The sequence below is a fragment of the Mastacembelus armatus genome, chromosome 6 (assembly GCF_900324485.2).
Source record: "Mastacembelus armatus chromosome 6, fMasArm1.2, whole genome shotgun sequence".
NCBI lineage: Eukaryota > Metazoa > Chordata > Actinopteri > Synbranchiformes > Mastacembelidae > Mastacembelus > Mastacembelus armatus.
The window spans coordinates 20,035,573-20,056,268 of NC_046638.1; the positions used below are offsets into that span (position 1 = coordinate 20,035,573).

General features: G+C 40.9%; 1 protein-coding gene and 1 long non-coding RNA gene across 4 annotated transcripts; one reads left to right on the forward strand and one right to left on the reverse strand.

Moving 5' to 3' along the window:
* Positions 1-6,039: 6,039 nt before the first annotated feature.
* On the reverse strand, positions 6,040-8,068 carry LOC113133104 (uncharacterized). Its single transcript, XR_003295954.2, has 3 exons — positions 7,917-8,068; positions 7,636-7,792; positions 6,040-7,544 (listed from the first exon to the last, which is right to left on the reverse strand). It is a non-coding gene; the product is annotated as an uncharacterized LOC113133104 (long non-coding RNA).
* Positions 8,069-8,969: 901 nt separating this feature from the next.
* On the forward strand, positions 8,970-13,765 carry LOC113133103 (carbohydrate sulfotransferase 1). 3 transcript variants are annotated; one of them, XM_026311678.1, is made up of 5 exons: positions 8,970-9,627; positions 9,726-9,909; positions 10,234-10,345; positions 11,647-11,818; positions 12,651-13,765. In XM_026311678.1, the coding sequence occupies exons 3-5, from the start codon at positions 10,301-10,303 to the stop codon at positions 13,763-13,765; spliced, it is 1,332 nt and encodes a 443-aa protein (XP_026167463.1). In that variant the 5' UTR covers positions 8,970-9,627; positions 9,726-9,909; positions 10,234-10,300. The 3 variants fall into 3 exon arrangements, with proteins under 3 accessions (XP_026167463.1, XP_026167462.1, XP_026167464.1); XM_026311677.1 differs by having other exon boundaries at positions 8,970-9,909; XM_026311679.1 differs by lacking the exons at positions 8,970-9,627; positions 9,726-9,909 and having other exon boundaries at positions 9,986-10,345.
* The last annotated feature ends 6,931 nt before the right edge of the window (positions 13,766-20,696 follow it).

Consider the following 20,696-nt stretch of genomic DNA (forward strand, 5'->3'; position numbering starts at 1 on the left):
ACTAATAGAATTAAATGAATATTTTTAAACCAGGTGCTGTAAATGTTTCATTGGCATCATCATGTAGACTATATGATTGTGAATTATTCCAGTATAGACAGTACAGTACTTCTTAACTGAGAACTGAGAGAACAAATTTTCTTCTAGTGACTGTGATTATTCATTTAATGTGTAATTTCATTTAATGTGTAATGCATTTAGAATTAATATGCAGCAGGTGGCAGGTGGTTTAGCTGCAAAAGGTAAACCTTGTGATCCTCTATAGCAAGGCCACTCAAACACGTCTGCTCTCCCTCAGGTTTTCAGTGGGGCCAAGGAAAAGCTCCTATTCTCCACTCACCTCCTGACCGCACTTCACAAAAAAAACATCAATAATGTATTAGCTGCTCCCTGTTATTCTGCATGTGTAGCATGCAAATTTGGAAACCTGCCCATGAAAACATCAGAAAAAAAATGGTACAGCATCACAACAGGACTACAGCATCACTATCATGACTTGGTGCATACAAGCTGAATCTGTTGGCTGCTGTGTGTCTCATTCATAGTTGAAGATTGTTAATGTGATCAATAAATCGGATTTGCAATTTTTTAGCCTTAGAGTTTTTATTCATTTAACCTTGAATAGTGAACCGGATCAACCACGTTAGTTCCACTGGTGCTTCTTTGGTGCTACTGTATATTACATTTGCCATACAGATGTCAAATCACATTCTGAACAATTGTATGTCCAAAATGCAACAAACTGCAATATTGATGAGTGAGATTTATTTCAATTGTATATTTACCAATAAATTTTTTGCTTTCTTAACTGTACCATGAAGGTGAGAAAATATGACCACCTCATAGTTTATGTATGGTGAAACTGCCCCAAACACATTTAATGCACTCTGGCCTGGACTCCAAACAGTCCACTGATACTAATATAATAATATCTTTATACAAACCCTGGTCTGTGGTGTTTTCTGTGTCGCACATTTTCATCGTAATGAAAAAACATCTTTGCTGACACATGATGGTGTAGCATTTCTGTGCTCTTGTAGCTTTCCATCTTGCAAGACAATCTGGAGCTGTTGTGTTTGAGCTGCCAGATTCTGTTACTCCTACATATGTAACCTTATGGAGCCCTGATAAATATTTATGTTCCATAGAAGTGCCAAAACATGCAATGAAAAAATATGGTTTGTCATGGGAAATATTTGCTCAGCTGGTATATATTAAACATATTTTTATTTCATTTTTTTTCTTGTTTTAATGTTCTGCCAATATCTGCTGCTGCAATTGTAGTAAACAGGTGGGCTTTTTGAAAGATAAAGCATAAAATCAATTACATAACTTGACGAAATTAAAGTGTTCATTTGGTATTCTTTCTGTAAAAGAAATTTAAAAAACAATGTTGGTGTCCTTCAGAAGCCCTGCTTCTTTCATTTTGCATTTCTGTTCTCTCTTCTACCATTGTCTCCCAGCCCATAGCTTTACAACCCTGGGATGAAGCTTTTTTTTTTAAATAAAATAAACAAAAAAAAATATTGACTAAAAATCTAAAAATCTGCCAATTTTGAGAAAAGGATTATATCTGGAGACTTCAGCTATGAATTAACCACAAAATCTACAACTTAGAGGAGGAACTTGTGCCTTTTGCCAACAAGGTCATGCATTGTTATCAAAAATAACTTTATTTTGGCATTTGTGATCATGAATACTCTTAGGACAAAATGTGCAATGTCTGTTGACAGAGTAAAATCAGTCTATTTCTAAAGCAGAATGAGAGAAGGGTGGGATGGTGAGGGAAAGGCAGTCTCCCATATTTGCCAGTTTGCTTTACATGCCCCTTCACGGATTTGATTGATGGAGACACAGATGTGGAAGAGGAGCATCTGCTCTGTGCTTTCAGGTGTAATTAAGAAAGAGCTTGGTCACACAGAAAAGCCCCAGGAGGCCAAACAGAGCACAGAGGAATCAGCACACCTCAGAGAGCATCAGGATTCAGCAGCAGGCTTCCTTCAGCTTGTTACAGTGAGAGACTTTAAATGGATCAGCTTAATTGTTGAGGCACCTCTCAGACCATCTGTGTGTGTGGGAGGGTGTGTTTTAGCTGCAAGAGCATGGCTGTCTCAGCCTGTGCTGCATGTGTATTCAAGTATAAGTAAACTGTGAGGCATCACAGTGACAGAGCAGAACTAAAGTTAGAAAAATAATCAATTAAATCAGCCAGGAAATTGTGTTTAGACACGTTGTTACTCAGAATCTCTTGTGTTCACTTGGGTTTCACCCATCTTCTGCAGAACTCACTGAGATGTGTGACTAGACTCCAAATTTCAAGATTATCTTAAGTTGTCTATGTCTCTGACACACATGTGGAGACACACAAGACCATTTTTTAACCAATGCAACAATCAAAATCACAGCTGGCAGGTGTTAACATGATCCCTTCTTAGCTCCCTCCCTCCCAGGGCACCTCTTTTTGTCAGGGGGCCATGTTCTTTAGAATCAGCACGTCTGCTTGGCGCTCCCTGGTGGCTGCCAGACTGAGTCAGCTGAGGCCCAATCTGCTGTAATTTGCCAGGCCCATTACTCTCACAAATGTGATGGCTGTGAGTGTGAAACAGTTGGTGGGATAAAAAGCAAGAGAGAAAGAGAAAGAGGGAGTGGGGTACCTAGCTATTGGTGCCGTCTAACCAGTTTCCGAGAGTGTGTGGTGAGCCGTGCTAATGGCACCAATTATGCACCAGAGAGCACTGCTGATGAGCTGGTTTCAAAAAAACAAAAATGCTGGGGTAAAAGGAGGCAGGAGGATTTGGAGTCCAAAAACAACAACAAATGTTAGAGACAGGAGGGAGACAAGCCACTTGGGGCCTTTCTTTCCTAATAGCAGTCTGCTCACTCCCCAGACATGTGGAGTTGTCTGGTTGAATCGCAGCCATGTTGGAATTTATGTGTTATTTTCAGAGGGGCAAGCCAAGCGAGACTAGGACCAACCAAACATTCACAATAAAGCCGACTTCCCTCTGGAAGTCTAAAAGACTTTTAATAGATTTGATTTCAAGTCTATAACCTAGAAAGTAGTGGGCGTGAGGCTGAGATGTTGTGGTTCTTGCTCTCTGTCAGGCTGTAAACCTGCAACTCCCCTGTGTGATAAAACTGTTGGAGAGTAGAAGGTAATTATTCTTTTTTTTTTTTATTCCCCTGGAGTGATTGTGCTCATTGTGGAATGTTTACAAGCAAAAAATAGATTATCTGCCATTTCATGTATTGGTGTGAAGCATCATAAGCAATGTTGGGCAGTAATCCATTGCTTAGAATGTGTTATATAATATCACTTTCACGTTCAGTAACGATAATATTAAAGCTACTAATCTTAGTAGCAACCCATTACTGTGTTGTCTTAACACAATTTGACTATTGTCCGAGGTGTGCTAGGTGAGCCATGATGAAGGACATCCCAGAACTCTTATTTTTATCCTTATTTGCTAGGAGCGAGGAGACCGCCTGGGGGAGCTATAAACGAGGATACACAAGTCCATCCTTCATGGAAGTCTGTCACAGATTGACAAAGAAAAAAATGCAACTGAGTAAAAAAATGGATGGACTTGGTGGAATTTTTTCTACAGAGAAAATCTGTACAAAGAGCAATGAAAAGCTGCCACGTGAATCTGAGGCCACACTCAGATAGTTAGACTTTCCACCACAGCTGACATCTAAGCAGTTAACATTAAAAGGTTTTTAGGGGATAATAAGCAGTTGCATTTTGGAGCCCAACAAGGACCTCATAGTATGTAAAACAATTGAGGCAGGCAAACATGTGATGTTACTGGTGCAGAAATATAACAGATTCATTTTATGGTCTTCTTGGCAAAGTCGTAATGACAGTGATAGCCAATGCATCAAATTTTGCCAAGGTGTTGTAAAGTTTATTAGCCTGTAGATCCGGAGTTGAATTCTGAACTAGATGAAGAGGACAATGATGCCGAGGTGACTCTTACAGATCTCACAGAAGCCCAGTCTGATGAGACTAATAGTCAGCGTGCTCTTCCATTGTGCATTGGATGTAAATGAAAAAAATGCAGTATTTGGGGGTGATGGATTTAGGGTATATTTGATGGGGCTTACCACTGATTAATAAAAGTACAGTAACAAGGAATGTTACTGCATTTCTTGTGCTGGTAATTAGTAAAGTTTTCAAGTAAGTAGCCCAAAACTAATCATGAGGGGCCATTTTGTCAAGAAAATCTTCTTGCAAGCAAAACCAGCTGCTAGCTGGTGAGACTAGAAAATCCTTAGTCATATAATTGGTTCTTCTGCTTCTGTAAGAGTCAAAGGAGTCATCTGTGAAATTCTTCATGGGTGCCAGGAGAAACCTTTAAAGCCAGGAAAAGTTTTAATTCAAGTCACTGAGCTACCTGCATGGATACAGCAGGTAATTACAAGTGTTTTCTGCTTTTTTCTTAAACAGACAACAGGATTCAACAACACAACAGCAGAACTGACTTGTTCACTCATGTGCAGATACTATTAGATTAAAGCTGAAATTTAGAAAAAAGGAGATCTCAGTAGACAGGGGAATGAAAATGAGACCATTTATATTCAACAGCTCTCGCCGTCAGAAACAATCACACAGCAAGCACAGCCACACGTCTGATGCACAGATGGTGTATGTAAAGTTCCTTGTTCCCCCTCTTTCTCTTCCTCTCTACTGTAATGTCTGTCTCTCTCATCCCTCATGTCCCACATTCTTCCTTCATCCTGTCATCCTGTGTGTCACTCATGGATTTCTCGCACTCTGCCAGCAGCGAAGCACTTCGGCTTACGATCCTTTCTACCTAAATTTAATAAATGAAGCCTTGTGAAATTGGCAAGCAGGGTGGAACACCACAGCTGGGTAAATGTTAGCTGAAAGCTTCGGTTTTGTAATTTGGAGTTTTCATAGAAAACAGCCAGTGATCGGATTGTGTATGGGAGAGTCAAATTCATTGCTTCCTCATCTCCCTAAGTGGCTTGCTGAACAGGACAGCAGAGACAGAACTGAGGCGAGCCGGGTCAGGAGTTCTGTGAGCTTCAGGATAACAAGCAATCTTACTAACTTAGACACTAAGTCTGATTGGGGTCAGCATTATCGAATTTAATCATGGTCTCCATTAACAGTTAAGAAAAAGAAAAACTCCATATGTATTTGAATTATAAAGTGATGGACCTACTCTTGAGAGCAGAAATCAAATAAAAATAATCCTACTATGTATTTTTGGTGATTTAATAAGTAATTAAAATTGTGGAGAAATATGCTTATCCACTTTTTGACAGAGATGGTACATAGAAAGTTGCTAGCAGCCAGCTACAGTATCTACTCTTAGTGGAATCAATAGACTATATAGAGATGAATGGTGTTTTATTACGTCCTGCCACTATGCAAAAGTGCAGCTGAGAAATTGCAAATATGGGGGCTGCTGTCTTGCTGTTGTGACACACCTACCTAGTAACTGATATCACTTGTGGGGATAGATTTTTTTTAGCTTTGTACTTTTACTTTTTTAGGTTGGTTCATCCATCATCATGGATAGGGTGGGGTGTATGGACATTTGGTGGAACCAGCCACCAGGGGGCAATCAACTGGTGGAAAACTACCAGAGCGTAACCCCAAATCAAACTGATAATTTTAAACTTTACTTTTAGTACAAATTAAACAAATGAGATATAACCTGTTAACTGTTTTGAAACAGAATGCAAATCAAATTGTAAAAAATTTGCATTTACAAAGAAAGCAATTTGTAAGACACAACTAGATGCAAATTCACCCAGGGTGGTGTGAATTGACGCCAAGATACATTTGCATGAATTGAAAATATTCGTACTTGAATAAAAAACTGACACTTGCCAAGGCTTTATGAGTCTGTATGCTAACATCTACACAACTAGTACATGTTTAGGACAAATAAGGCTGTCACAGAAGGGCCAGCAGCCACATGCACATGAATGACACAATGTTTATATATATATATGTATATATATATATATATATATATGTGTGTGTGTGTGTGTGTGTGTGTGTGTGTGTGTGTGTTCTCATCTGGTCCTCAGCAAGAAAACAAATGAGCTCAGTCTGAATCTTGCTCTAAATGCACTAATGCACTTGCATGCTGTTATTACTGCCCAAGTGACTATAACTTTGGAGAAGTTCTTAGGTGTTGCCAGAACAATACCAGTGAGAAGCAGAGAGGGTATGCTGGAGAGCCCTGTGTGGTTGCTTGATGAATTAAATTTAGCTGTCTCTGCTGGCATACTAGTGGGGGAAATGAGATTTCTTTTCACCGGCTTATTGCACTCATAGCCAGGGAGAGCTGAATAAAAGGGCTGCTTTTTTGTGCTTTCTCAAACGAGATGGAGTGTATAGAAAGTGAGTTTCTTCCACAGGCAAAATTCCTCCCTCAGATAACTTTCAGGAGAACTGTTTTCCTCTTTTGTTAAGCTGACTGACAGATAATCTGACTGATGGATCGCATCTTTAAAAGAAAATGGAAGGTGCAGAAGTGCAGGCAAGCCCAGATATTGAAAATCAGTCAGTGCACAGCTAAGGAGACAGTGTTATCCTCAACAGTGGAGAGATTTCAGCTGAGCATTTCTATCCACTTTATGATGAAAGACTGCTGTCATGTTAAAGATCTGATACGAGGTGGATCACAGAGATATAGCCAAGAATCCAAATTGTTGATGACGGCTGTGGAAAAGAAAAATGAAAGTCCCTCCTAATCTCTAATGCTCATCTGCTTTTGTGCTTTTTGCATGAGTGTGTGTTGAAGAACAAATGTGGGTATAGCTAAACACAAAGGCCTGTGGAGGATTCAGTTTCCGCTCACAGAAAAATCTACTTTTTCTTATTGCCTGTTTCAAATCTCACCAAGAAGGTGTGGGGGCGTTCAGCTGCTCAGAGATGGGGAATATATGCTGTAGGCAGAGTGAGAGATCAGCACAGAGAGGCGTGGAGGAAAGGACACTCTTGTATCACTCACTAGGCATTCTTGGCAGCTTGTCATCCTTTGTGTGGTAAAACCTTTGGCTGATAATGTGCCTGGGCCCCGTATCACAATCAGAAAAAGCTTGTTTTGTTTCTGTGTAGAGCTCCAGCCGTTTGGTTCCCAATTCTGAGACCATTTCTGCCTGTTTTGATTTGGTGTAGCTATTTGCTTGTAGTGCCCGAAAAGTTCAAAGAGTCACAGAATAGATGACAGCTCTGCTGCTTAGGCAACGCTTCAACAGAAATTACGCAAGAGAGAACTGAGATTCAGCAAAGATAGACATTATTTCATCAATCTGCCCATGAATGTCAGTAAAGACACACTTTAGCCTGCATGACTCTGCCACAGCAGGAGATAGATGGAAAAACTGCAAACAGAATGGACCCCCATTCCCAGGAGTAATGGAGCTGTCACTGGTTAAATCTGACCCCTCAGTAACCCCCGGGGGCAATGATATGATACCCATCCTTCCACACCAGAGTAGTCAGCAGCAGAGTAAGGGAGGGTGGGCCACATATCTGATGATAGCAGTCATCCTCACTGGAATGAGAAAAAATAGAGGTCACTCTAATCTCATGGGAGGAGTGTTAGAGGGTGTGTGTGTGTGTGTGTGTGTGTGTGTGTGCAATACCTCATTTGAGACTAGTGAGAATCCCTGCAGAGACAGTGAGAGAAGAAGGAATAAGAGTCTGATGTCCATGTGGGACTCAGACCAGGTTGTTGATGCTTGGCTGCAGCTCATGCATCCTGCCAACATAAAACATGAGCCATCTCTGCTCCTCTTATACCTGCGAACACATGAAATTACCGATGCCCATGTAGTTGGTCTTAGTGGAGGATCACTGTGTAGATTCTAGCATATTCACTACCTGCTAACATCGCATGCATTCCCAAGACGTAAATGAAACGTACCCTACGGCATCAAAGCGTAATGCATGGTATGGTAATCTTGCATCCAATCTAGAAACTGGGCTTCAGTAGCCTGGTGGTCTCAGGAGGGGTGAGACATGCCTTCTCATTCAGCGTCTCGCTGCTCTCCATCCATGGCGCATCTCCAGCTCTAAATCCACTTCAGCTCTGGACACCGGTGGCAGCGCCTCTCTCTCTCTCTCACACACACACACGCGCGCGCACACACACACACACACAGCACACAGCTGTAATTGTATTTATTTATTTATTTATTTGTTTTACAAATGCACTGTAGAAGACTGGACCGGCTGAAGAAATCCCATCTCGAGTGCTCTAAGGGTAAGGCATGATTTTTTAAAAATCATTTAACTGTTGTGCATTTTACGCGCAGCGAGCGACAGCCAATATCTGAAGACCGAGACAAATCATCGTGTAGATTATAGCGAGGATATTAAGACAAAACACCATGTGAAGGACTTCACTGTACAGAGGCATGGAGGGTGTACACGGCACTCAGAGGGGAGTTTGCAGCGATCTCGTCCTACTTTACAGACACATGGAGTCAGTTTTGTGTTGTGATGTGTTTCATTTTACTCGTCGAGTAACAGTTGCTTATCAAATCACAACCTTATAGAAAAGGGACTTTGGATGGACTATGCAATGTTATCTAATGACTGCCCGTTTACTTTCAGATGGAAATTTGTGTATGACCGTTAAGACTGTCACTGTGTAGATGACTGGTGGGACAAGCGCAGAAGTTGCTGCTTTTTTTTTTTTTATTCCTAATTCATTTACATTATAGTTTATTCCTCAGTTTCATTATCACTAATTCTGACATTAGTTGTTTCACTTTGTGTTTTTTTCTTTCACTGCACATAAAACAATCCGCTCTGACCTCTCTCTCTCTCTCTCTCTTTCTCTTTCTGTGTTAGTGTTTGTCAACAACAGTTAGAACAATCTTCCAGCATCCTATACTGCTGACATTTTTCTTACATTGTCCCTCCTCCCGTCTCAGTACTTCTGCTCTGCCTGTGTGTGTGTTCTGGAGGAATCATGTAGAACAAGATTCATCTACTCTCCTATCACAGGAGCTCCCCTGTAGCCGGGGGTCAGAAGCAGCTTCTCTGCTCTCCGCCTGGGGCACTCTGCCTGTGTGTGTGGTGTTGGATTAGAGAGCGTGAGAAAGACAGGGGAAAGACTAACTGGAGACTTGAAATTCCTCCTTGTGTTGCTGCTTTTGCACAACTCACTGTGGCTTTCAGGATTGATCATGAGGCTTTGCCAATAAACAACCTCACTCAGAGGATCTGTGAACACACCGAGTGCTATAATAACAAAATCTTTAGTGCTGTCACAGCCCTCAATCACTTGCATCCCAAATCCCTCAGTCCCACCCTCATCACTAGCTTCTAACCTCATTTGTTGCCTTTATTTTCCACAGAGGCAATTGCCTTTCCTGCACTGTGCACAAATGTCATTATCTCCAACACTTTTGCTGCTAGCTATGTTATCTCAGCAGCAGCAATGCCTGAATTTACAACTGAAAGCTGCCAGAGGAGCATGCACCGCACAGTGTAATCTTTGGTTGATCCTGCCCCTGAGGCTTTTATCCCCTGTATGAACTGTTATTGTATGAGGGATACAAAAACAGAGACCATCTGAAGCCTGCAGTCCCCTTCCAGCTGTTGACAGAGTATCTGTTATTCCTGCTGTGAGTCCCAGCACAGGACAACATATGAGCCAGTGAGAAAGGAGGACTTGCAAATCAAATTGCTTTAATCCATTGAAGCATCTGTCTCCATTCTCCAGAGGGCAGCAGGGTGTGCAGCGGAGGAGCTTTCATTCCTGATCATGATGGGAAAGGAAAACAAAACCTGTCGCTCAGGAATCATATGATGTCCTTTGGTCACCCAGCTGTGCAATACTTGTACGGAATAGATGTTTGGACTGAGCAACCAACAGATTTTATTGTTTCTTTCACATGTCTGAGATGGTAAGAGGCAAAATTTTCTGCAGTCATTTCTGTTAATATTTCCTTGGCTTTTTTGTCTGTCTCTCCTGTCCTTAAAGTGATGTAAGAACCGACCAACCAGCTTTAAAGTGGTTCTAAAACAAGAGGCAAAGTGTGCCCATGTACTATCATCCTGTCTGCAACCACCAGTCTGAGTTTCTCCCCCTGATACATTTATTCTGAGATTGCTGTATTTAGCCAGATTCAAACAGAATGACTTGTGATGTCAGCTCGATTTTTCCCCCCTCACCCATGGAGTAAATGTATTTGGTTTTGTACTGTCTGTGATTAATGGAACATCAAAAGCCGATCTCAGCTCAGTGTGATACATTCCTGAGGATATGAGCCTGCCAGGGACACATAAACATCATTAATGAACAAGAGGCATACTGGAGAGAGACAGAGCGACAGAAAGAGGGTGAGGAAGCAAACAGGAAGGCAACATTTATTTTTATCAGGAATATGATGTGCATTTACCTGTGATTTTGATGACGATTGCTTTCACGTACTCGCTTTGAGTGATGGACAGCCTGTGCCCAGGCATCTCATATGTTGGTACACAGGGACAAATGGATGGGAGCACCTTTTTTTTTTTCTAAATCCATTTGGAAAATCACATTTCCCTTTGCTCTTTCATGCCCAGTGGCAAAGAACGTGGAAGTGTACAAAGAAAACTTCTTCGCTCATCTATGTGAAGGCAGCTATATTTATCTGGGTATGTTGCTCTGCTGGGCTTAGAGGCTTAATTACCCAGAAGAGGGGAAAGCAAAAATGAAATGCAATTATGAAACTGTGTTCACAGTATCTTAAGAAGTGGGGCTATTGTAGATAGGAACATCACTGCTACCTTTTTTCAATGAAGGTCTGGCCTTTTCAATCATGTTTCAGTGGATCCTTTAAATCCTGAAGCTTTAAGTTGTTTATTCGAAGTGTTTAAGCTACTTATGTTAGAAATACTAAAAGGTGCTGTCTGCTCTCCAGCACCCTTTTGTGTGTTGTACCTTTTACCCTGTGTGTATCTGCTGTTAAGAAATAGTTAGACATTTTGATAAATATGCTTATATACTTTCTTGCTGTTGTAAAGCCACAACCAGCTGCTAGTTGGCTTAGCTTAGTACAATGAGTACAGTTAGTACAATTTGCAATAATGGGAAGCAGCCAACTGTCTAGAAGATAACAATATCACCTATCAACACCTCTCAAGCTCATTACTTAAGATGTTGTAGCCTACTGTGCCTAATTTGTTGGACGGGTACATAACTCCCCATAGAACTACAAATTGTCATTTTATAAAAACATATGAGACATGGTATTTCGTGACTTTTAATTATCAGATTTTGTTTTCCTTGGTCAGAGCCAGCTCTTTCCCAGTTTCCTGTCTTTATGCTAAACTAAGGCATCTTGCCACTGACAAGAAAGCACAAAAAGCATATTTTCCACAATGTCTGCTAGAAAATGTTGTTAGACAAATTGAAGGGCAAAGTTTCTGAAAGGGCCAGTAAAATCTAGATGGGAAAACTTAAGGAAACATACTTTAGTTTCTACTGATGAAGCGCCCTTGAGCAAGGCTCCCAAATGCTTCAGCAACAGCTCCTTACTGGCCATCAGTAGACAGCTGCAGGTGTAAATGTGTAAATGTGCGTGAGCTGAATGAAGCTAAAAAATGCATCAAAATGAAATCACTTTTTGTGTGTCTCTGTGCGTCCCTGGTGGCACCAGTGTGAAGGATGTAGAGCCAGAGGTGGGGGTAGGATGGAGTGCTCCTGGAAGACTGTACTGCTGCTGGTGTGTGCATCTCTGGGAGTCCAGTACACAGCCATCCGCACCCTGAGGGACTCGCTGTCTGGGCCCTGTCAGGGAGCCTATCGCTGCCAGACCAGACATCACAGAGGTACAACTTAACAGCCAGACCAGATCGTCCCACATATTATACTGGCCTCATAACAAGAGAACAAAAAATCTGTATAGCTGTAGGCATATATATTTTATGTAAAAATATAAATATTTTAAAATTCACTTGTCTTGTGATAGAATTTGGTTCAGCAGCAACAGCTGAGGTCATTTGCACAAGCAGACAAGCATTTGACTGAGAATAATAGCAAAACTGGTAATATTAGTTACATGCAGTTTGGAGGACAGACTCATGCAAAATGGTTCGGCAAAGTAAGAGACAGCATTAAGAATCAAGCTGCAGTTCATTAAACAAGGGAATTCCCAGCAAGTTGGGAGGACAGAGAAATTAAATATGTGTGATTTTGTTTTACAATTATCTCCCAATTTATCTCCATTAATCCTCTCTCACAGCACAGCTGTAGCTCACAGGCGCCGAGCTCCTGTGGACAAAAGTAACATCCCTTTCGCAATCAACTCCTCATCAGCAGTAATTACACGTTAGCTCTTTGCACTATATTTAGAGATCCGCCATTTCATAAACTCCCTCGGTAACCACCAGCAAACAAGCAAGTTACTCATGCATGCTTACCCTTTGAATTATTTAACTGACTTGATTCAGTGGTGTACTTTCTCCTAGACTAAAGTTGTGGTGAAAAACTGACTCACTTCTTTTATGTGCTGAAATAACTCTTCTGAAATAAGGAGAATAACTCTTCTTTTAACAGAACTAACTAGGAAAGAGACTGTAATGCAGAATGAAACTGACGTCAGTATGACATTGTGGAAGTTACACATCTAAAGCTTAACGTTTTGTGTTATCTCTCTTTAAGACTCCAGGTGGAGAGCCTTGTGTGATGACAGTTGGATGCCTGTCGAGTCACCTCGGAAGCACATCCTGCTGTTTGCCACCACGCGCAGTGGCTCGTCCTTCACTGGGCAACTCCTTAACCAGCACCCAGGGATCTTCTATGTCTTTGAGCCGCTCTACCATGTCCAGCAGGCCTTCACTAACTCCAGCAGCAGGCTGCGTCGCTCCCTGGACCGCCGGGCCCTTCTGGGAGCCTACAGGGACCTCCTCCTTAATCTCTACACCTGCGACCTTCACTTCATGGAGAGTTACATCCGTCCAGAGCCACAAGACCATGTCACAAGCTCTTTCTTCCGCCGAAGCTCCAGCCATGCTCTCTGTTCACCTCCTGTGTGCCTGGGAGGAATGGATGCAGTGGCCGCTGACTCACCTGATGAAATCTGGTGTCCAAAGAAGTGTGGGGCCCTGAACCTCACCCTAGCCTCTATGTCATGTCTGTCAAAAAAACATGTAGCTATAAAGACTGTACGGGTCCCTGAGGTAGGGGACCTGCGCACCCTGACTGAAGATCCACGTCTGGATCTCAAGATCATCCACCTAGTGAGGGACCCCAGAGCCATCCTTGCCTCACGCATGATGGCATTTTCAGATCAGTTTCGTGCCTGGAAAATATGGAACGCTACAGGACGGCAGCCTCGGTACGTGGACCTGTCACAGATCACCAGCACCTGTAAGGACATGGCGGCCTCTGCCGAAACAGGTCTACAGAGGCCGGTGTGGCTGCGGGGACGCTACCTTCTGGTCCGGTACGAGGACCTGGCATTCAACCCAATAGACAAGGCCTCTGAGATCTACAGGTTTGTAGGACTGGATATGGAGGACAGGATTCAGATGTGGATCTCAAAGAACACCAACACTAACATGTCATCTCCATCCGAGTGGAACTATAGGTACTCCACCACCAGGGACTCTAGAGCAACTGCGGAAAATTGGAGGCTTCGTCTTGGCTTTGACATCGTAAGGACTGTGCAAAATCTGTGTAATGACACTCTGGCCCTGCTAGGATACAAGCAGGTTCACTCTGCAGCCGAACTTAGAAACTTGTCCCACAGTTTAGTGGAACCCAGGCCCTTTTAACTAGTCACATGGTAGATTTGATTAAAGATTTTTTAAAGATAAGATATTTATTTACTCTTGATGTTCTTTGTCATGATGCTGAGTAAATGAATGTAATTTATCTTATTTTGAATATTGCCTAAAGTAAGTTAATATTGCTTGTATTTTCACTTACGATTTTGCTAAAAATATTAAAAGTGCCATATTTAAAGTATATGTGGTGCTCAAGTACTGAGCCAACATAAAGTCTATACTAATATGTTCACTGAAAACTCATGGTGTGATTAAGTTAGTATCTTTTTTTTTCATTATTCCATTTTCTCATAATTTGAGTCTCTAAACAAGAAAAAAGAAAAAAAAAACATTTCAAAGAGTCCAGGTACCATTTGAGAGTAAATCTGACCTTTAATCAGACAAACAATGATGTTCCTGAAGCCAAGATAGAAATCAAAGGGATTTTTTTTTGTTAAGAAAAACAAATAAAAGGAACAAGAACAAGAAATTATAGGGCTTTTTTCTTACAAGTGTCTCTGATGCATTTCGCAAATGGATTAAAATGTCACATGTCATAGGTAAGAAACTCCTCACTGGTGAAATCTTCTGCACAGCAGCCCTGTTTTCTGTGTGAGGATGTTGAGAATATGAGAATATATTTGTTTTTCCTTTACTGTAAATACTTTAATGCTGTAAATACTGATTAGCTGTTGCATTTACTGGATGTGTTTGGACATTTTTGTCAGTATAACTACACGGTTTATATTTTTTAGCCTTTTTAAAATAAATTATTCATATGTCAGTAATGCATATCTACCACACTGCTGAAATCTTTTCGTAATCGTATTTGTTTGATGTGGTGTTTTTTTTTTTTTAAATTTAATTTAATCCTGAGAGGAAAGTGGATAAGTGCTTGAGTTTTAGTGCTGAAAACACAGAATGGTGCAAATGCATTGTCTTTTATCTTGTAATCCCTCTGTATTTGGCTTTCCTTTCATCTAAATTTCAATCCTGCAGATGTGACTGTAGTAACAGATATGTCTTTTACTCAAGAGAACACATGCTTCACACATTGTGTTTTATTCTGAGTTAACTTTGAGTCTAAAAAGAACAATACCTGGATCATTCAGTGGTAGCAGCTGTCTGCTGTGGATGCGACAGCTGCAGGTTTTCTGCCACTTCCACCATTTGAAATTGGTCTTTGTGTCTAAACAGTGAAAGGAAGTGTTCCATCTCCAGACACCAGCCCATTTATTTCTGTGTAGAGCTGCTCTCTTGAGATAAATGCTAGAAGTAGTTTCTGAGGAAGAACTCGTTGCCTGAATCATAGCTGAGCCACTGATTGACTGTGATTTTCTTCCCTTTCAAATTCACGCATTGCATCTTCCTAAGGAGGCTCCAATTGTAGCCCGCTGGGAGCTATGAGCTTTAATACTTATGCCACTGAATAAAGCCACTCCACAGTGAAGGAAAGTTTGCAGCTTAAGTGGAACGGTCATGCTGCTCTGTGAGAGCTATTAAATCTGAGGTGAAATTGTCTCTTCAATAATGTATTTTTAGACACCCAGTCCTCTCCATCCTTCCTGTAGCTGCCCTATAGCTGCTGACACCAGGGATATCTCAGCATAGCCCAAAGAATTGATCTACATCCAGCTGAGGAGAAACAGGATTTAAGATGCATGGAGAAAAGAGTGGTCGTCTTTCTTTGAACTTAATCTGCAAGGCTACACAAACTGGCCATAAAGCAAAGCTTTATGACACCCAGGGAGATGTACTTCATTGGTTTTTCCATCCCTACCCGAACACACAAAGCTGCAAGTGGCCTGAGTCAGCCGTCAGCTAATTACCCATTTCTTTGTACTCAATACTTGCAACCCCTTTCTGTCTCCTTAACTTTGCTGACAAATTTAGGTCTTATCAATACTGGTAACAAATATGAAGTGTGTGCTGATATTGGGAAATGCAAAATAGCACACAGTTAATCTACGCCACTGGCTGCCAGCCTTTTTGTTAGATGTAGCCCTGGGCCCTGTCAAATGAACTCAAGCATCCCCTTTGCTGACATTATTTATTTCTGCCATTATTGATTATGTCTAGCTATTTCTTTTTTCTTCAAGCTGTTTTAACCATTTATCAATGACTTTTAGCTCTTTCAGCTGTGTATCCATTACTTTTGAATAAGTTTTTATCCATACATCTATTTCAAGTCAGTCATGTTTAGCTGTTTTAGATGTCTTTGCTTGCTAACTATTTTTCGCACACTCTGAACACATTCCTTGTTTCTGGATGACTTTGTAATTCTAATTTTAGTATTTTTTGACATTATTTCAGCTAATTCACAATGTTTCCACTCTCTTTGCACCTGTCAAGGTATCTTTGGGCTATAGGTAGTCCTGGCTGGACAGACAAAACATAGATGCACAAGGCCCACACACACATTTATTAGAATAAAATAAAAACTCAGAAATAGTCAAGCCAAGATTTTGAAAGGTGTAGCAACCATTTCTATTTTGCAGCTAGTTAAAATAGTGGACAATAATGGACAAATAGTGGTGATATATAGCTCCTGGGAAGCATGCAGGTCAACACTTTGACTTCTTTCTGCTGTTTCTGAATTCAGACTCGATGTCTTGAATGTGATTTCCTCATGTTTTGTTGCTGTGGGAGCAGCTGGATTGTGATGGACTGTGTGATGTGCATGTGTATCAGAACGTAAAGAGCAAAAGACAGAGGCTGGCTGTGAATGTTATGGCATATTCTTTTCTACCAGTATGATAAAATAAAACAGCATTATAAAAAACTTTGGTGAGGATGGAGGCTTGAAAGCAGGATGGGGGCGGATGATCACCTTCGAATTGAGAGGTTTAGGGTTCAAAGCTTGAACAGCCAAGAATCTTCACTGCTGTACTCTCATCTACACTGTCAGCAGCAGCAAGCAAAAGACAGTGCAGGGATCAATAATGAATTAAATTAATATAGCAGTTATTGTTGTTTCCATTAGGCCCACAATCAGGAGATACAATTTTCTTGTCTTTTTTTTTTCCTTTATCCAGTGACTGCCATGAAATATCTAAAAAGGTAAAACTCAAACACAAATCCATGGACCAAATCTGCTATTAATATTTAAGATAAATGAATATCCCAGCTTAATTTCTCAATTCTATAACTCCACAGAAATTAAGGAGCACAGGCAAAGTGTGAAGCAGTTTCTAACAACATTTTGATAAGCACCCTCTTGACCTTCCAGAACCACATATTTGTGTGTCAGTCAATTCGGCTCTACCACGTAAATCCCACCTCCCTTTCATATAGGCAGGAATTGATTTAAGAAAGGTCAGAGCCTGGTGAGAGCAGAACACACAGCATATTGACAATCTGATTACAATGACTTATGAAAAGTGTTGCTGATTACTGGAGAAACATTACCAAGAAACATGCATTTTATATCAGACATCAGCATATAAGCACAGCACACACTATTTATCATTTTTCTCATCCACAGAGCTACTGTAGTCTGTAATTTCCACTCTGTGTACATGCAGTGTATCCCTATACATTTCTTTAAATGATCATAGAAAATTCACTCACCCCTCCTGACATTTAGGCTCAGCAGTTTTTTCTTTATTGACACAGTCATTGAAATCTCAGTAAGACTGGCAGATTTCATTCTCCTTACTGGGATCCAAAGACTCTATTTATGGTGAGATTAAGGAGCATTTAAGACAGAAAGCAACCACTTTGAGCCACAGCATCTTTATAACAGGAGCCACACAGGCCCTGAGCAGATATCAGCCTCTGTCACAGCAGTCACTCCACTGCTGTTATTTTCCCCCATGAGAACACACATGAACCGCCTCCCCCCCAATGTTCCTCCCTGGTCATCTTTAACCTCTCGGTTTCACTAAGTGTTGCTTCTCTTTCCACGGCATCTGAAAATGTTTTCCTCCCTTTGAAAAAACAAATCCCATTCTATCAGTGTGTCTGAGTTATCTTTTGCTGTAAAAATTGCATTTTTATGACATCTATCCCCAGTGTTAGTTTCCAGAGCAAGTTCACAGATTATTTATTGTGGTTTCTACAGTTCCTAATAAGGGGCTTTCATAGCGAACATCAAAAGGCCAGCTGGTGTAGCTGTGTAGAGCTCCTCAAGGTAAATGCAAGTAAGCCTCCGTCAAACTTAGCAGTGTCAGCAGTTCTCACACACACAGCAGTTTAGAAAGACACCAGTGAGTCTCAACTCATATCAGTGGAATAAGCTTCAACAACAACAACTCATTTAAAGCAACATATGCCTGTGTCACTGAAGCTGGAATCCTCTCTTAACTGTCAGCAGAATCTAAATCATTGGTTTACATCTTTACAATAATTAAATGCCCAATTGATCTCGTCCTTTATTGCTCTATTGAGTAGAAAACACACTCCATGAAGGCAAACTGCTGTGATACTGCAAATGGTAATTAGGCATATTACAATCTAGGGTCAAATCCATTAGACATTTTTCATTTTACAAATTGTCTATAGCTTATGAAACAACAGGGCTTTTTTGTTTTGTTTTTTGGTTTTTTTTCATGATGTACAGTGAAGCAGTCACAGGAGCTCTGGCAGGCAAGACAGGAAGTTCATCTTCAGAGAGAGAAAATCAGAAATAGCAGCATCAAACACAATGCAAGCAATAAAAGGCTTCTTATGAGGCTCCTTTGCAAGGAAATAATTGTACACAACTAGCCTGATGGCCATACAGTCTTTCTCTGGTTGAGCTTAATAAATGAAATGGGAAAGTAATATTTAAATCCTTTACTTTTTAAAAGAAAAGGCTTTGAAGTTCAATCCCACTCAAGTAAATGTACAGAAATGTTTTTTAATGCTCTAGAAGAAAAAGCAATCATCCTGCAGAAAATGGCTGCTGACTGATGTGACATTATTAGACTGTTCTATGTATGTATGCATGAATGTGCTAGCTGCAAGATAAAACTAAATAGTTGTGAGATAATTTACTGGTAAATACATGTAGAAATAAATATATGAAAGCATATATTCACTCTTTAGCCTGAGGCACTTATTTAAATTTAAGAATCTGAGAGCTTCATTCGGATAACGGGGGAACTACTAACAGCTCATAATTGTCCCAATCATAGCAAGAAATCCAGTTAAAACATCATGTGCTTTTATTGTAAAATCATCTGAAAAGCAGTGAGTAACTAAAGCTGTAAACAGAGTGGAATATAAATTTGTGAGTTGTAGATAAATTAATATAAAATACTAAACAACTTAAGTGTTGTAGTTAATCAAATAGAGTTGTGAGTAAATGTGGCAGATGCACAAGCTTAGATTTGGATAAAAAGGCTCATGATTCCAATAACCAGATAAGAGGTGTTTAAATAGGGGACAGAGTGAGTGAGATCAATGCTGGAGCTGTAGCTTGGAGCAACGAGCTGGTTTTGTTTCACTTGGTCTCTTCAGCGTGCTCTCAGTAGAATACAGTAGATCAGTCTGTCTGCTGGCGCTCAATCACACACCACACTCTCACCCCTCACCAGCCAGATCCTGAGCTCCTCTAAAGGCTCTTACCCTGAGGAGAGTCTTTCTTCTGGAACATTTTGTAAAATCCAGTCCAAATCTTTTTCAAGTGAGCAACACTCAGATGTTTCAGATGTGCCCCATCGTTCCCTCCTCCACATCACACCATCCTCCCATCTCTCCCAACCCCCTCTCCCCGCGTTTCGCATTTCTTTCTTTCTTTTTCCACTTTTACAAAACAGTAGGCGTGAAAATGTCTGCAGGATTTTTATTTTTATTGTATGTTCTCTTATCCCTTATGGAAGTCTTTTACACAAGGAGGACTACAGCACAGTAGGAGACGTGGGCTGTAGTATCACAGAGGCAGTAGGAGGAAGGTGTGATCACAGCCCTGCAGGCTCACATTGGATCACTCGTCATTCTTTTCAACCCTGGTCTGTGAGTTTGCTTTGGCCTCCATTTCTCTAGCCCACTCATCCCAGCTTGCAGCAGCTGAAGGTTCTGGGGCATGTGTGAAGCACAAAAGACTCATGTGGTTTTTGCTTTTATTTGTCTGGCTTTTACCTAACATACTTTGCATTGAACCACTGTCCTGCCAGCTCTGCTCCACAGATAAAGGTATACCAACACTGTCAGCAGTTCCTCAATGAATTCCCAACTAGCTTTAATTTTCAGACTCATCCATAATTCACCAACAGAGGGCACCGAGACAGAGCGGCATCTATCTGGATTAAAGCCCCAAGTACTGTATCTTTTCCTTTTGGTTTAATTTGAATAGATTTCATATTCATTGAAACAGCACATGAGACATCCAATTTCAATAAGTTGAAAAGGAAAAGCACCAGAAAGGATGGAGCTGAGATGGCAGGGAGATGGGCCCTGACTACATAAACATCAGGATGGATGGCTCAGAGCTGGTTTTGAGTGTCCTGAGGCTGTGACTGATTGAAGGCAATAAGTTGTCTTTTACAAATATTGTCTGTTTTTCTTGACTATTTTTTCTTCAGTAAAAATGCCATAACTTGCAAAATAGTTCACTGTAAACAGAGACTGAAGTCAAACTTCTCATCATCTTAGAATTGGTCTGAGCCATGTGGTGCTCAGAGTAGTTTGAATACTGAAGAGACTGCAGGCTCTTCATGGGCACAGGATGTTGACTTGCTTATAAACTTTGATCGCTGTGTCTCGTCTTCCTCTGCTTTTTCTCTCCCTCTCTTTCTTTCCCTTCTTCCTTTTGTTTCCAGTCACACAGTCGAGAGTCCCATCAGTACCTCGGGGCTGACATGTCCGCTGATGCTAACAAATGACGAGCGTCCCAACTGACAGCAAGTCCATCTGTCTGTGTCAGAGTAATTGAATTTCATAAATATAATCAGAGGGGTCTGTTATGAAGGGACCTGTAGTCTTATCTCCTCTGCGTCATGGCTGTGTATTATTCCAC

Bases quoted from the DNA above. Each gene is read 5' to 3' on its own strand.
- LOC113133103 (XM_026311677.1), top strand. From the start codon at position 10,301: ATGAACAAGAGGCATACTGGAGAGAGACAGAGCGACAGAAAGAGG. The intron at 10,346-11,646 runs GTGAGGAAGCAA...TGGTGGCACCAG, and splicing joins GACAGAGCGACAGAAAGAGG to TGTGAAGGATGTAGAGCCAG. The intron at 11,819-12,650 runs GTACAACTTAAC...TCTCTCTTTAAG, and splicing joins CCAGACCAGACATCACAGAG to ACTCCAGGTGGAGAGCCTTG.